Source organism: Pygocentrus nattereri, chromosome 21, assembly GCF_015220715.1.
Source record: "Pygocentrus nattereri isolate fPygNat1 chromosome 21, fPygNat1.pri, whole genome shotgun sequence".
In the NCBI taxonomy this organism is placed as follows: Eukaryota; Metazoa; Chordata; class Actinopteri; order Characiformes; family Serrasalmidae; genus Pygocentrus; species Pygocentrus nattereri.
The window spans coordinates 22,296,117-22,313,838 of NC_051231.1; the positions used below are offsets into that span (position 1 = coordinate 22,296,117).

General features: G+C 41.1%; 1 protein-coding gene across 1 annotated transcript in view; it reads right to left on the reverse strand.

Annotated features, from left to right (window-relative positions):
• The window catches only part of foxp4 (forkhead box P4), a 122,921-nt gene that overhangs the window by 78,343 nt on the left and 26,856 nt on the right, over positions 1-17,722 (reverse strand). The window contains exon 3 of the mRNA XM_037532406.1: positions 12,512-12,601. Within this exon, the coding sequence (XP_037388303.1) occupies positions 12,512-12,601 (90 nt within the window). The remainder of the gene's footprint in view (positions 1-12,511; positions 12,602-17,722) is intronic.

A 17,722-nucleotide genomic window follows, 5' to 3' on the forward strand; every position in this document is an offset into this window, starting at 1 on the left:
TTCCACATTACGGAGTAATTATCACACGTAGGGCTGTGGTGCATACACACACACACACACACACACACACACGCACATCGACACACGCAGAGACACACACACACACACACACACACACACACACACACACACACACGTGCGCATCCACACACGCAGACACACACACACAATCAAGAAAGGGAGGGAAGGAGAAGGAAGGGAGGGGGAGAAAGCCAGCAGCTAGAGCGCATAAAAAACATGCGCCTAAACTTTGAACAGACGTGGCGAATCAGCTCCATAAAGCCGTAATTGGGACTGGCTGAGTTCTTGAAAGGTTTTTTATTGCTGGAGAGGAATAATATACTCGTCCATATAAAGAGGGGGAAAATCTGATAAATGGCGCTTAAAGTTGGTGAATTTAGAGAAGGCCATGAAGGTCTAGTGCTTTAAAGACTGCGGGGGAACTGCGCCTAGACATCCAGCATGAATTATGACACGAAGCTTGTTTAATACTCCAGCATTTTGCAACCTAATCTCTATTTGCCACAGCTGTACAGTTGATTAAACAATAAACAAAAACACATTTCCCTGTGCTTTGTAAAGGAGCAGAAAACTTGCAACTAAAAACTTGCTCACAGTAGAAGTTAAAGTGCAGGTGCTGAAGCAAATGCTCATTGGTTTCCATTACAGACCTTGCCCATTGTCTCCTACTGTATGCTTTCACAGGTCAACAGGTTTTTTTTTTTCTTTTCTAAGTACAGCAGAAAGGAACCCTCAGGGCCTTCTAGGCCTCCAGAAAAGGTCTAATAATTCCTGTGAAATTTAAAAAAAAAAACATGTCTGTAGCTCATTTTTCTTTAATAGAATCTTTATGCTCATTGTATAACATTACAAGTAAAGTGTTGCAGTACTTGGCATTCCTAAAAGACCCAATTAAAAATGAACCAGGATTGTCTCTCTATAGGTAGATACAGCCATGTTAGCTCTCCGATTGGTTAGGACTTTAGGAGCTGAACCGCAGACTTGACACTTGATGCAGATTAGTCACTAACATAGCGATGAACTGACCAATAAACCACAAAATCACATTTTGATTGCCATACAGAAGTCCTAGAGATGTCACTTGCCTGTGAGTAAGAGTGTAAGCAGAAAATATTAACATGAAATATATGTTGATATGGCTTTTATAAATTAACATGAAATATACATTAAAATCTCTTTTACAAGTTTTAGATAAAATGTACATCTTTTACAAGCTTTTACTATTCGTGTCTAATCCAGAACAGCCACACATTTTAATGTGAACCTCCATTAGCTTCATGCTAAAATACTGCTACTGCCATAATGGTGCTAACAGAAGTCAGAAAGATCAAGTATTTTTTTCTTGATTTTTGATTCTGCTTTGAGATTTAGGACCCAAACTGATGGGTCACAAAGAGTAACATTTCACAAGTGAAGTACAGGGAAATTACTGCTCATGGTAATCAACTGTATGCTGCAGATTAGAGATCAGTTTGCAAAAATTAGGTTGTTGGAATATTACTTTAAGTTACTAGTGCATGCCAACTTGCACTGTAAAGCGGCAACAGAGGTGTAATTATCTACCTGTAAAACCCTAGCTGATATATGCTTGCGCACACACACACACACACAAGCAGGTTGTTTCATGCAGCAGAGACAGACTGTCAGATAGTGGTGAGAAAATGAACACAACTGTCCCTCTGTGGCACGCTCTGTAGCAAGAGGATGAATTTACTGCCAGAGTAATTCTCCCTGATGCATGCGGCTTTAACAAGCCCCTGAGCCCGCCTGCTACTGCTGCAGTCACTGTGTCTGTGTGGTGTGTGTGTGGCTCTGAAATAGAGAGCGATGGGGGAGAAAGGAACATATAATCAAAATATAAACAGCACACTCCATCTAAATGATCTGTCTTCAAGCTCACCAGCAGTGCCTAGGGACCTGGGAGTGGGGCAGATAATTGAAAAAATGACAAGGAGATAGCTGAAGAAGTAGCGTGCGTATACACACACACACACACACACACACACACACACACACACACACACGCCTCAGCGCTGCACACTAGGTACAACATCCCAGTGCTGTTTATCCCTGTCAGAAAGAATTACCCACCTCACTGAGGGAGGAGTGGACGGCCTACACATACTCACACCTACGTATACTTGTTTTTATGCAATATCAGGACGTAGGGTCATTCATATGTCCAACATCTATTAAGTATAAGTTGTAAAAAGCGCTATATAAATAAATTTGATTTGATTTGATTTGATATAAGACGTGGGCAATATAATGATTTGTACTGTTACTGTGAATAATATATTTAGGACATCTAAACACTAATCAACTGCATGTGTCATTAAAAAAAATTAATTAGTTGTAATTAATTATAATTACTAGATATAGTAAATACTAGAGTCTATAAGCATAAATACATTTAGGATCAAGATTTTTGAAGCATTTAAAGTCTCTTAAAGCTACCTTACAGAAATATACCACATGAAATGGCTACAAATACGCTGCCTTTACTACTATTTTACCATCATCAACATTACATATAAAAACTAAGAAGACATTCACAGCTATACTGGTCATTTTCGATAATAAATAAAATGGCTATATTTGTGTTGTAGACACTGTTACCCCTGTTTCCTATCACTACCACTGTAAAGAAATCTGAGTAGGTATGTTTTTCCACAAGACACCATTTCACATCAAACCACTTGATGATTACATATCAATGTAATCGAATTACACAGAAATTTTGGTTTCCCCTTGAGCCTTTTTTTTGTCCTTTCAGTTTTAACCAATGAAATGTGCAGCCTTTGTAAAATGTCTTCACATTTCAATTTGAGAATGTGGTTTGTCCTGGCAATGTATGAAAACAAATACACATACACACTTCACTCACTTTTTGTCTCCTTCACTACTAGTCACTCACCACCACCCCCTTTTCTCTCTCTCTCTCTCTCTCTCTCTCTCTCTCTCTGTCTTTCTGCAGGGTACCTGTGCTTTTTGCTCATAGGCATTATGATCTGTTTATTCACGCTGGCTCTCATCAGCCTCCTCTCGGTGGGCTCTAGCCAGTAAACAAGCCGTCACATCTCATTTACACAGCCTGCCGTTACTGCGCTGTGCTAAGGAATATCAACTACCAGGGCCAGAGGTGAGGCAAAGAGAGAGGCCAGAGGAGAGGGGAACTGAGGCCCGCTTGAAGAGGCAAGAGGGGTGGGGTGGGTGTAAAGAGTGAGCAACAGGACACTGTAAGCCTGTAGTTTTTATATTGTGATTTGCAGGTGCACAGTTGGGATGGATCATTTCAATAGACAGATATCTGATATTAGTAGTGGTTAACTTAAATGGGTCTAAAAGAAAGACATGTGAGGTTCAGAATAAAAAAAATGAAATAAATTGTGTATCATCTGTTCACATGGTTTCAGAAACTGGTAAAAAAAAAAAAAATATATATACATATATATATATATATATATATATATATATATATATATATATATATATATATATATATATATATATTTGCACTTGTACACTGCACTTCAACAGTCATATGTACACCTGGGAAACAGGATTGTAGACCAGATATCACTAACTAAAAATGCTGGGGTATTCCTTTAAGACAGAAGACCAAAATACCAGCATTGTACCACTGAAAAAATCCACCTCCCCCTAATCCTAAAAAAAGGTCAAAAGGTCACATTGCTCAGGTGCAACCAATGAGGGAGGCTCAAGCAGGTCAATGAGAAAGAAGGGGGAGCATTTAAACCATCACACTGCCACCTTCAAACAGGCTGGAAGATATTAGGCAGCTTGTGGAGAGTGAAGGGTCTCTATTGAGTGGGGACACGCTGCTGAAGAGGGCTGTCATGTTAATAACGGCTGTGATGAAAGGCTCCAGGCCTAGGGACCAGGTGGATCCATAATACAAAAAAAAAACGAGACAAAACCAGTCATGATGCATATCGTCCTGCATCTTTTTAGAAACCACTCCCTTTCTCTACAGTTGGTAGGCTGATTCACATTGAGATACTGTCCGGAGCAATACTGATATTGTAGACGGCTACAACATGCAAGTGAACTTTTTTTTCAGATTATGTTATTATTACATGAGCACCATGAGCATTCCCACTAATCACAGAAGCAGACATGCTTCTTTAGGTGTTTTAATCTATCAAGTCAAAAAACTTTTTAATTTATTTATGAATAATATAAAGATTCTCAGAAGAAGCCTTAAGTTGGTAACAATTATGTGAAGGTTCTTTGAACCTTTAAACATTTCTAAAGGAAACCAAAAGTGGTTGTTCTATGCATGAAAACCCCTGTCCTATGGAATCACTCAAAGACACATTTGTGACACCTTTTTTTCCTGAGTGGTTGGCATAGTGTGGTAGTTAACACCACTACTCTTCACGTGGTTTGATTCCCAGCCCAAGAAAGCACACTATGCTACACCAAAAAGCATCCTTGGGAGTCCTAACACTATATTTGCCTACATCTATAATATGATTAAAATTGTAAGTTGCTCTGGAAAAAAGTATCTGTCATAAATTTAAGTATTTGGGAATTTTTTATGGGTCATTTTTGAGTCCTTTTTCAAATGTTCCCATATGAATTTCAAAAAAGTTTAAAATATTGCAATTTGACTTCCCCCAGTATCATTTAGCCCTACATTTCTTCGGGTCCACTTCTTTTCTTGTGTGGGTGTGTCTATGTATAATAGTGCTTTGGGCAGGGTAAGCAGAGCCACAGTAAGTAATGAGAGTCAGTCGCTGGGGGCTTTCAGGCTGTCACTTGCTTTACTCACGGCTAGTCCAAAACAACCTCGGCCAGCATAGTGCCCAGGGAGCACTTTTTCGACAGCGTTTGGACAAATGAAAAAGCAACGTTGAATGCCCCGAGCAGAGCAAGTTCAAGTGGAAAATCCCCCCCCCCCCCCCCCCCACTCCCCTTTTCCACCTCCTCCTCCAACTCTCCCCCTCCTTCTTCCATTAGGCTCCTGCTTTTCTGCGCTCATCTCACACACACACACACACACACACACACACACACACACACACACACTCACACACACACACACACACACACACACACACACACACACACATCCACACCCTCATGCCTCTATCTAACGCCCCACTGCTCCAGAATAAAAATGACAACAAATTTCCAGTAGAACACAAGAGAGAGGCTGACGGTAGTGGGGGCCATTATCGACTGGCCTTCATTGCACGTTTCACTCATGTTTCACTTCAAAAAATGGAACTTTCACACTCGGCTGCTCCAAAACCCAAACTCTGAAACGGCCGGCCACTGCTCGCCCTGGACATTTCTTCTCCCTCCTCCATGGCTCTCTCTCTCTCTCTCTCTTTCATTCCATCAGTTCTTTTCTACAATTCCCTCCCCTCTCTCTTCACACCAAAGAAAACGAAAAAGTTCCAACTAAGCAGTTCCACTTAATAGACAAAAAACCGAATCGTTCCTGAAAGCCAGAGTTCAAGGGAAAAGGGTCCATGTCCAATGCGGATGTCTTTTTTTTTGATCAGAGGTTTCGATGAGTGTGTGTGTGCACTGGAAAGAAATGTGGCTGAAGAACACTTCACATGACCTGCGCTAAAGCGAACATCTCCATAACAAAACCACGGCGCGAGAAAGAAAAAGAAAAACATGAAGCACCAGATACTTGGCAAGGTTAAAGCACTTTGAAAGTTTTAGCGTGTTAGCGACGCTATAGGAAAATAACAGCATGCTTGACCGGAGGAAGAGAAGCGAGTGATTATGTGAAAGAGAAAAAGAGAGTGAGGGATGGAGAAGAGAGAGGCGTGCCAGCTGGCGACACACATCTCTCCATCATCTCATTTAAATGTGGTACTCTGTGTGCACAATGGAGCGGTGGCGACGCAGCCTCTCTGTTAGTGCACAGGAGAAGGAAACTAATTAGCATGTCTCTAATGAGTCTTTTCATTTTTTTAATTAAACGAGGTCCTCAATAATACATGAAAAGAGGACACTTTTTCCCCCCTTTTCAATTACCAATGGATATGTGGCTAGAGCCACGTGTGTGTGTGTGTTTTTCTGTGGGTGTATATATATGTGGTGAGTGTGCATGGACCTGTGTGTGGTCTATTCCTGCCAAGTGAGCTTGTATGCCCCTGGCACACGCCACTGCCCCAACAGACATCCTGCCACTAAATTATACTTTTGGCGAAACCTGATCTCACCCAGGTGGGAAACGTTGAAATAAATAAATAAATAAGTTGTGAAATTGGATTATTAAATAATTAAAATAATGAATTGTGGTTAATATTATTATTTTCTTTAGGCAATTCTGATTCATCAAAATCACTTGTGGAAATTTGACCCTAAAGACAGATTTTTCCATTTAAAGAGTAGTGTATTACAGTTCCAGCTACACGAGTGGACAAAATAAGTATCGGTATATTTTTTACCACTTAATAACATTATTTTAATCATGTAAATGCAGGGGTCACATGAATTATAATATGAAAATATGACCACAAAGTGAGAAAGATGAAAGCAGTTTCCGGTTTTCATCACTGACATCCAGTGAGAGTAAAAGATGTCGCATGTTCCAACGCAATTCTAGCCCTCTCACTTTCATTATGGTACGTCTTGTTCTGGGGAGCTTTTGTTACTTTATGGGCTGCTGATTTGGCCATAGTTCTATAGTGAGCACTATCCACTAGCCTAGTGTAAGGACACTAGTGTGTCCTTCAGTGGTAACATTTCAGGCTCTTGCCAGTATCAGTGATGTGATTTGCTAGTAAATTATGTTTCAGATTTAATGTTCTTCAGTGATAAACAAATTCACTGCTTTGTAGTAGCTGAAAATAACTTTCAAACAGCAATCAATGAAACGTCTTGACATTTAAAAGCTACATTTGAATAAGATGGCTTAAGTCATGGAGTGGGCAAGAAAACTGGACTGGAGTTAACATATTATTAACTTTGACACAAAAAAATGTAAAAATGTGAAAATATAACAAAATGGATTTAAAAATGTTTATTGTCATAGATATCATCACCCTAATTTTGACCAAAAAAAAAAAAAGCACCTCAATAATCTCAATAATCATATTCTAGCCTAAGCCAGGCTCATAAGCTAAATAATAGCATTAACTGTGCTGATCCAGGGCATCAAAAACAATTCAGCTCAGCAATGCTAATCTAAGGCCCACAGAACTTCCCAAATAAAGGAAAGAAAAGAGAAGAGGAAAAAATGCATATAGTAGCGGAGCACACAGGGAGGAGCCTGCCGGTCATGGCCAAAGATCTTCTGCTGCGTTCAGACAAAAGGCTGCCTAATGCAACTTCTGTCTCCTTTGGAAAAGAAGAAGGGAGAAGAAAAAAAATCTAATTATCAGGCAGCAAAAAGATTATTATTCGTTAGGCTCCATTTGCATCTCTGAAAAGGGCTCCACTAGGAGTTAACCCGAGCAGCAGCCATTTTCTGTCCAGTTCTCACAAAGCTGTCTGTCATTGCGTCCTTCTTGTGCACACCTTTCTCAAATGGCTGCATCTGACGACTTTCACACTTTGGCCTTACTGCCGCTGGATGATTGCTTCAATTAGAGGGCCCAAAACCCACTGAAGAAATTCAGAAACCTTACACAAATGAGTTTCGAGTCCGCTCATCAATCTTATCAGTGAAATTAAAACAAGCATTGTAAAAAGTTCATGCAAAGATGCTAGTCAGAAAAGATTAAAAATGTTCTGTTTCAGACAGAATTTTGTTGAGCTGGGGTAAGTTTCAGACTCAAAACCAAACTCAGACCAAAATTTCAGACTCGATTAAAGCTCTACCGGCCAGTAAACCCATTCATAACACCTACACATAAGGTAGAAACACAACTGTGTAATGCAGAGGGCCCCTCTTGGTCTTAAAGTACCAATACCCTACACAGAGACATTTCCCTATATTAACCTTAAGCTCAGAAAAGGCTTGTTGATTTGCTGATTAGTTGGACCAGGTGTGCAAGGGAGTGATGCAAGACCAGGACTGAGAAAAACTGATGTAATAGCATAATATATTCTGTAGATAAATGCAATAAATTAATATAGATCAGTGATCTACAAACCTGGTCCTAGAGATCAACCTTCCTGTGGAGTCTAATTCCAACTGCAATGTCACATCTGCTCCAGCTAATTAACTTCTTCAGAAGTTAGTTGGCAGAAATAGCATCAGAGATAGGTAAGGGGGAAGCAGTACATTAGACACAGGTTAGATCTCAACTCTAAAGGAAAGCAGATCTCCAGGAGGAATGCTGGTGACACAGACTGATACAGTATATTTATGGTACTGTGTAACAGTCAGAGACCCTTCATTTATTTAATTTTCAGTTAAAAAAAGGTCAAGAAGTGTAAGATATTAATTTTCAGAAGGTGGGTAGTGGATAGTGCTGTCACCTCACAGCAAGAAGGGCCTGGGTTCAGTTCCCTAGTTGAGCAACTAGGGTCTTTTCTGTACGGAATTTACATGTTCCGCAAAGACATGCAAGTCAGGCCAACTGAACATGCTAAACTGCCCCTTGGAGTGGATGTATATATCTGTCTGTCTGCCCTTCGACAAACTGGCGACCTGTCCAGGGTGTTTCCTGCCCTTAGCCCAATGACTGCTGGGATAGGTTCCAGCACCCCCGCGATTCAGAAGGATGATCAGTTTAGAAAGTGTGTGTGTGTGTGTGTGTGTGTGTGTGTGTGTGTGTGTGTGTATTTCTGAGGATTTAGACATAAAACAATACATTTAAAGAAGAAAAGAAAAAGTAAAAAAAAAAACTGAAATGCTCAGCTGTTCCTGTTCATCCTTACACTGTGAGAAGACAACTCAATGCTGTGCGTAGCTGTCAAAAAGCAAGAAAAAAAGGAAACAGGTACAAACAATAGAAGCTGATGGTGCTCTCAAAACAATGGATTGGCCACCCCAGATCCCAACGTCAATGAATGTGTTTGGTAAAGACAGAGCTGGAGGAGCGGAAAAATATCCGCGCAGATTTCTCCAAATTCTCCCAAAAAGAACAGAAGCTGTAAGAGAGGCAAAAGGCAAAACATTGAACATTCTGAAATTATATTTAATTGTTGAGTTGTTGTTGTTTTGCATAATTTTCTGTTAAATACATGTTTTCAGTGTTTTCCCTGAACCTGAAAAATGAATACATTGTAATTAATGGCAGTTTTGACTAAGAAAATGAGAGAGCACTCCCTGATGTTTTACTGCGTCTACATCTGTACGTTTACTACAGTACTAGTACTGTAGGTGTACATGTGTGAAAGTGTACATTGCCATTATGAGCTACTGAGATGATACTCAGATGATGTAAGTTGACAGAACTGTGTGAAGGCCTAAAGAACTACAGTTGTCTTTTATTGTGTACAGCTCTTAAACTAATTAATCTAACGAGGAGCTAAACATTCTCTAAAAATCTACATCCGCTGCCTACAGATCTATCATTCTGACGAATGTGTGCTCTACACGCTCATACACACACTCTTACGCACACACACACACACACACGCTGACACAGGGGTCTGGTAAAAATGTCTGTGTTTTCCCCCTTCCTGACTTTTCCTCAACTCGACACGCCTGCTGTAGCAAACTCCGGCCCAGAGTTCAATCTAATTAGTGTGGTTTGTTAATTAAATGAGCGCGGCACTAACGAGGTAACCTGCTGTTCCTTGATAATGTTAATTACCCTGAAGGGAAAACCTCTCAACACGGCCATTTAAACTGTCAGCCCACATTCGCCGCTGGATTATTGATGATTTGAAAAATTCAGGCCTGTTCTTACACACTCCTTCAATCACTCGCTCACTCTCCGCCCGCCCATTCTTCACCTCACACGCCTTATTGACCACTTCCTCCTGCCTTTCCTGCCCCAGAGTAAAGGTGGTCTACCTCTCACTCTGCCGCTTACACCCCACTCTCTCTCTTGCTTTCTCACTCACTGGTTCTTTAACTTGTTCATTCTCTATATATGTTACATTCTCTCTCTCTCTCGCTTATACTCTGCCTTTCTCTCTCATTTTTTACTATGCTTGCTCGCTTTCTCTACCTCATTCTCTGTTTTTACCTTGCTTGTTTCTCTGTCGCTCTAACTTGTTGGCACTCTCTATTTTCTCTATTTCTCTACTTTGCCTTCTTGTTCACTTTTTCTTTACCTTGTTTTCTCTCACTTTCTATTTGGCATGCTCTCTCATACTCTACCTTTCTCTCTTTTCACCTTGCTTGCTACCTTGCTTACTCTGTCTCCTTTTCTACACTGAACTCCCTCCCATGCTTTCTTTCTTTTTCTGTTTTTCTACCTCCTCTTTCTTCCTCTCTTTTACTTTGCTTAGTCTCTCTTTCTGTACCATGCTTGCTCTCTCTCTCTTTCTGTCTCTGTTTCAGCATCAATAGTATTTACTTCAATAGCTCTGTGTATCTGCATGCCAGTTTGTGTTAGCCTCACAGCCTTCTTTGAGAGTTTGTGAGTGTGTGTGTGTAATGAGAAAAAGTAGACATGGTTCATGACTGTGATATCAAAGCCTCTTTCTCTCTACGTCTGTGTGTCTCTGCACTATTGTTCTACAGAAGGCCTACAGTTATCACTGTTGGCCCAATCTAATATGGCAGGTGTGGAGACTGGATTGTTCGGCTGGAGTAGGAATTAACACACACACACACACACACACACACACACACACACACACAAGCACACTTACACACTCCGCATCAGACACCATAGCAAATACCAGTTCACTAAAACAAAACTGTTAAAACTATACTGTATCAATTCATTTTTGCCACTGTGGTGACTCACAGTGCAGCCCATTTAGCACAAACACAGTCGGACAGCAAGCTGAGAAAAGCACAAAAGTTTCTCAGAAAACTGGACATACAGTTTTCAAGCAAACAAATTTACAAGCAAACAAGTAAAATGCATCATTGGGACAGCACTTGACCATATTGGTAGTGGGGGCACAATGTGTTAACCGAACAATGTAATTGAGGCCAAACTCGGTTCATTTAAATGTTTAAACCTTCACCATGGAAAATATCACGTAAAAAAAAAACCCCAAAAAAACCTAATGGTTTTATTTATATACAAATGACATCAGAGCGAGATGCACATAAAAACGTTGGTGAGAGTGAATATGAAGCAAGGCACGTCCGCAGCTTCAGTCCCTCATGGAAAACTCAGTTTTCATGGGTCGATTTTGACCCCTCTGTACCTGGGATAATCTGTAAAGTTTGTAGGGAATATCCCAACTAGGTGTCAGATTTACAACTTTTAGAAAACAGTCAATAAAGTGTCATGATAAGTCTCTTGTATTGCCAGAAAAAGTCACTAACATGTCTGGGTTGCAGAACATGTGCATACAATGGATGAACAGTGAAGCAGATTCCAAGTTAGTCACAACAGCATATCTCACAGTTAAGAGAAAAACTCTTCCACAAGATAGACCTTCAAATTAAAAATGGACTGGAACTTGGTAGCCTGAACTGTATCGATAATGCTTGCAGAAGGTAAGGTAACTTATACATGCAAATGCTAATGTTAAGCTTATTGATAACTTATTTATAATATTTATAAATAATATATTTATAATAAAACACTTCAGTGGCAAGAACTTTAGTGGTAAAAATATTACATTAATCATTAGGTTTACCACAATGATCTTATTAATATAAGACATGTTTATTTATAATTGAATAAAACTCTAAAACGCAAACTTTGTTTGAGGCAGTAGAAATTTTGTTCAGGACAGTGAATTTTAAGGTCACAAAGCCATGTAACATATATTATATTATATTATATTATAATACTGTCACAACAAAACTTGTTGCCACAACTAGATTCCAAGATAGGCCATAATTTTCACACAATGTAAAGGAGAACTGACATCATCATGGTGTAAAAAATAAAAACAGGAAGTTATTAGGGTTTGATTTGGCAGCAACAAAATGTTATCATAAACTATATTTAATACATTAAAACACAGCGGGACAGTGAGCAAATAAGTGGGCTTCTACCACTAACACTGACCGATCTCTTCCTTACTTTACTTCACTGTGGGTGTGCGTGGGTGTGTGAGAGTGTGGAATGGGGGATGGGGGGGGTGGGTCAGGTGGTAGGGAATACTGCACTCCAGCTAACCTCACACTCACAGAGGGAATTGTGTTTGGACTCCACACAGTCCAGTGCACAGCTCTTCACTACAAAGAGATACATTCATCTGACTACTTTATAATGCTGTACAGAGAGAGAGAGAGAGAGAGAGAGAGAGAGAGAGAGAGCGAGAGAGACAGAGAACAAAGGAAAGTAGAGGAGAAAAAGAAAGAGAGACAGAGTAAAAGAGAGAAAAAGATGGGGCAGAGAAAGAAACTGAAAGACTGACAGAGACAGAGAGATACAGAGAGACAGAGACAGACGCTAAAGAGAAGACATCTGTATTTTGTCATAACTGTGTGTGTATGTGTGTGTGTGTGTATGTTTCTCACCTGTACAGGGCTCTGTTTGACCTCATTGCTGCTGGGAGAACTGAGCCCTGTGGCCTGCTGGAGAAGGAACTGGCGTGCTGCCTGGAGAGCCTGCAGACACGAGAGAGAGCACAGTGGTGAGCACCATACACAGGCGCACACTCAAAGCTCACATTTCCTCAAAAATACAGAAGGGATACACTTAGCACTGCACCATGGACCCGTTTGCTTACACTGAGACAGTGTATCCTTCTGTATGAAATGACATAAAGTTGCACAAATTTTCTGCCAAACCAGACTCACAACAATAACACTGCATTAAGTTTTAGGTCATAATAAAATATCTTCTCTTCTACTTACAAACACAAATCTGATATCAATCGATAATCTGCACTTTTTCCACTTGCTTCAAGGAGAATAATAAATAAAAAAGATCAAAAACTTTCCTCATACTCTGAATAACAGAAGCGGGAGTACGTGGTTATACAGCTCCTACAGTATCTCCTATAGATTTATCTATATATGGTTATATAAATCTCCTTTCTCCTCCCATCTACTCAATCAAGCAACACCTGCACAGCACTGTCCAACCGTCCTCAGGGCAGGAATTCTAGCCACTGTTTTTGTTTGACCACACCAGCCCCCAGGACTGGCAGGCCAATGGCAAAGCACGGCTCTCCAAATAAAAACACTGGTCGGCAGTAAATCAGGGGGCAAAGGCAGTTTTTGAAGAGCACCATCAGGATGCACATTTGTTTCCTGGCCCCGAAGAGTGAGAGGAAGGCTACAAGGTAAATATTGATATATGAGGGGAAAAAAGATGGGGAGGGGTTCACATAAAACAAAAAGAACAGTAAGCATAAATCTTTAAAGTCAAGCTTGAGTGTTGTTGGTAAATCCACCCAAAACAGTTCTTTCTCAATCAAGACAGCTGTGCTAGGAGCTTCAGTGATGCCTCCTTTACAGCTGAAAGGAAAGATAAGACTGCTTTATATAAACTGGGCATCAACAGACGCCGCTAGCACCTGTTGTTACAAGCCAGAAAATAAGTCCTAAAAATTAGGACGTAGGCCATGGACACTGAACAATGAATGCACTCAAATTGTACTCAAACGTGTACATGATTTCGACACGAATAAAACACATCACTTTTTTCTTCATGTTTATGTACTTTTGCCCACAACTGTGTTCATATAGTGTTCAATTTAATTCAATGTATAAAGTAAATTTAATGCATTACTCTTTTTGCATGTAAGTCTCCTCGATATGGAAAAGAAACATGATATAAATATCATTAAGTTTTTTTTATACAAATGTCTCACTGGGAATAATTAATTAATTTAGACTAATAACTAACTAAGATTAATAAAGTCATTTAGGCATCACCTAACACCCACAGTTTGAGCTAATAATGATATCAATTGCAAAAGCACTTGAGTGTGTGGGTGGGTGTATTGTGGAGCCCACTGTGCTGCCCTCTACACAAAAATCCCCATTCTTTTAAAAGAGTGAATGTGTGAGAGAGAGAGAGAGAGAGAGAGAGAGAGAGAGAGAGAGAGAGAGACCCCATTGCAAATCAAATCCATTGGTCTGCATGATGAAAACCATCTGCTGCATCGAGAGCACTTGTTACTTTTGCTGAGGTCGCAACTGAATAGCGCATGTGCATACGCACATGCACACACTCACATCCCCACACACACCCTGAAAAAGCCCCGCAGTCTGGCTACACAGGAACCAGTCCCTCAGAGTGTGTGACCTCAGCAGTAGGCTGCCCAAACTGAAGTGACCAAAAGCACCTCCCAGCCTCAACCAGGCCATCTGTACACACACACACACATAGTCCAGGCATGTGGTGAATATTAAACACACACATGAGCCTGCGTGCCTATACCCACATTAGAGAATGTGCTTAAATACACATTCACATAGACACTCAGCAATGATGGCCCAGACTCGATGGGATCTGGCAACAATAAGGGCTAATTTGGTCCAAATTACCTCACTGATTACCACACTTTGGTAATAAACCACTCAAGGTGCTAATAAACGCAACTATTATCTTGAGGTGATGTCTGTCTCTACTTGGACTGTTAAAAAAGCCTGCTCATTTGCCTTATGGTAGAACATGAAACAGCCTAGAAGAAACGGGTGGTCGCTGCTTCTGTGCTTCGTCAGGCTGAGCTGAGAGCAGCTCGGTGGGCCAGAGGTCAGCCAAGCCAAACAGAGCTGGAAGGAGCCTGGGCTGACCTGGAGTCTCCCTGTGGAAACTAGCGCACAGGCTTTCTCCGTTAAGGGTGGAGGAGAAGCTATTGGATTAGCCTTGACGATTTACAAACTTTTGGACAGGCCGAGTAAACTTGGACTAAGGAGTTGAAAAGGAAACAAGAAAGAAAAAGTTGTTTGGCAAGGTAGTCTCCACAAAAACTATAGTCCATGCCAGTCTCTACGCCAGCTAGCCTCCAAAGAACTAAAGTACATGCCAGCTAGCCCCTATGTACTCTATGTACATGGTACCCTCCATAAACCCAACATACTATCTATCCTCCAAAAAAAAAAAAAAAAAAAAAAAAAAAGCATATGCTGACCTCAAATTTCAGGGACAATTTAGCTTTTGCTTCCCTTTTAGTTGCCCAAGTTTCTGATAACTATTTTTGAAGAGCTTTAAAACGAACAGCCAATTTATAAAGAGCTGAAAAAGAAACAACAAAGTATTCCAAGCCAGTTAGCGTATCCAGTGTGAAAAAAAAAAAAATTACAGTAAATGCTAGCCTAAATACTACACTAAATGACATGACACTAAAGTGCTAGCACATAACGTCCATATTTTTGGAGGTTAGCTGGCATTGAGGACTTCTCCTTATATTTTCTAATTATCTACCTAATAAGGGTGAAGTACACGTCACTAGCAATAGTGTAGAAATGACTGCTTGCCAATCTTGGATATACATCTTTGATGTATAGGAACTGGCTTACAAACATTTGTACAGGCTGGGACAAACCAGAAGGGAAAAGTCCTTGGCCAGCTAGCCTCTAAAAAACCATACATGCTGTCTTCCATGCCAGCTAACACCTATGTGCTGAAGTACACATCCCTTGCAAAAGTTCAAAAAAGACCTGATTTGTTTTTATTGCTTGCTCTTCTTCTTTGTTGTCTGTCTTTGACATAACTCTGTGAAGCAGCATTAGCATTGTACACTGACCAGCCGATCCTTTGGGCCCTCCCAAAGGCCTGTGGCATTCACTGGCCAGCACTGCACCTTTAAAGAAAAATATGAGGGGAGGCGACGGGCAGCCGGGCCCAACAACAGCTCCATTGTACTGCAACGTTAGACAGGTTTTATTGCGGAGAGGGCGGGTGGGCGCTCTGAGAGAGGGAGAGAGAGAGAGAGAGAGAGAGAGAGAGAGAGAGACAGAGAGAGACAGAGGGAGTGAGGGGAAGGGGAGGGTGAAGAGGTCAGAGCCCAGCTTGGCGGCCCAGGCTGCACAGTGTGCGAGTTCTCCTGACTTGTCATCAGAGCACCCAGCCCCCCCCATCACCCCCCTGCCAGTCCTCCCCCCGTAAATCAACACTCCTGACATGGGCTTTAATAACAGAGCATTTTTTAATTCAGCAGGGCTGAGAGGGTGGGGAGGTAGTGTGGAGAAGGGGTTTGAAGAAGGGGGGATGTTGCAGTGTACCCATTTTTCCCTCTCTTTCCTTTCTCGTCTAGCCCTCCTCATGTTCTCTTTAACAGGCTTCAGAAAAAATGGCTGACAAGCGGGTTTTTTTTTTTTTTTTTTACACAAAAGGGACTTGAAGGGAGGTGCTCTGGTGAGGGTCCATTAATGGAAAATAATAGGAAAAATTTCATTTCAACATAAGGCATAAGGAGTTCTCTTCATTCTCCTTCTCCACATCCACCAAAAATAAAGCTGAACTTTTTCTTTTATCCTGTTTGACGGATGTTCCAAAACGAGGCACTGGGATGCACAAACAGAGGGGGGGCTGATTGCGCGCCTCTTCCCTGGCGGGCCCAGGTTCTATTCATTAGGCTCAGGTTACTAAAGCAAACAGTGCTCAGAGGTGATGAATCTGGGCCCCGATTCCGCTGTGTTTGGGCAAGCAAGGGGCAGAATGTGGGGTGTTCTCTCTCTCTCTCTCTCTCTCCCTCCTTCTCTCTCCAGCCCCACACCCACCCACACCTTCCCTCTCTCTCTTTGCTGTAAATCCAAAAAAGAGGCAGGGCCAGCTCGTCTGTGTACAGGTGGGCACCAGATGCTGGAATGATCCATCATCGCTGACAGAGGACCATTGTTGACGCCCTCAACAACCCCCATGACTACTCCCCCCGTAGAAAAACAAGAGCCTCCGTCCCCATGACGGACTGTGGGTGTGTGGGTGGGAGAGTGTACGACTGGGAGGTTGCTGGAGGCAGAAAGGGTCAAGAGGAGTCCGGTTACCAAAGCTGGCTGGGCCAGGGCCTGCTGACACCTTCAGCCAGCCACTGTCTGCTAGAAAGCAATCTGGGTCACAAGTGGACAGAAAAGAGAGAGGAACGAGAAGACGTAGAAGCAGGGACTGTACTCAAGGCTTTAACCCTGAGAATATACAGTTATCACTGGTAATAACAAGGGAGTGTGGTGAAATTCAGTGTTAATTATTTCTCACATGTAAGCTACTGAAAGTAGCTGAGAAATTCTGTTGAGAGGAGGATTCAAAGCTTTCAGTTGATTCTAAATTTTCAGTTGAAACCATAATTGTATTTGTAATTTGAGGAAATATTTTATCTAGATTGGAATTTGATGAGAAGTTACTGCTGTGTGCACAGTCGTCCAAAAACTATCCATTATATTTTTGCCATAGTTTTGCCATTTCTGGACTGTATTTCTGGAAATACAGTAAAAATGTTATGCAAACTGAATGTTAATGTAATTCATTACGTAGCTAATATCGCAACTGAATTCAATAATCTAAATTGAACATATAGCTACATAAAAATAACCTTAGACTTCTAACAGTTAAATGGCTGTGTTTCAACTGTCATACAAACTTTGGATATTTACAAGACATTTTTATGAGGTCAGTGCAGTGATGTGTCCATGACACATCCCTCAAAACTGCAGCACTTTTAATTGATTCTTTAATAGCCCCCCTTGTCAAAGCATTCCAGTAACACACTCAGGATTCTTCCAGCAAATGGCATATTTACTCCTGCTCTAAGCAGCTTTGAGGTATTATATCACACACTC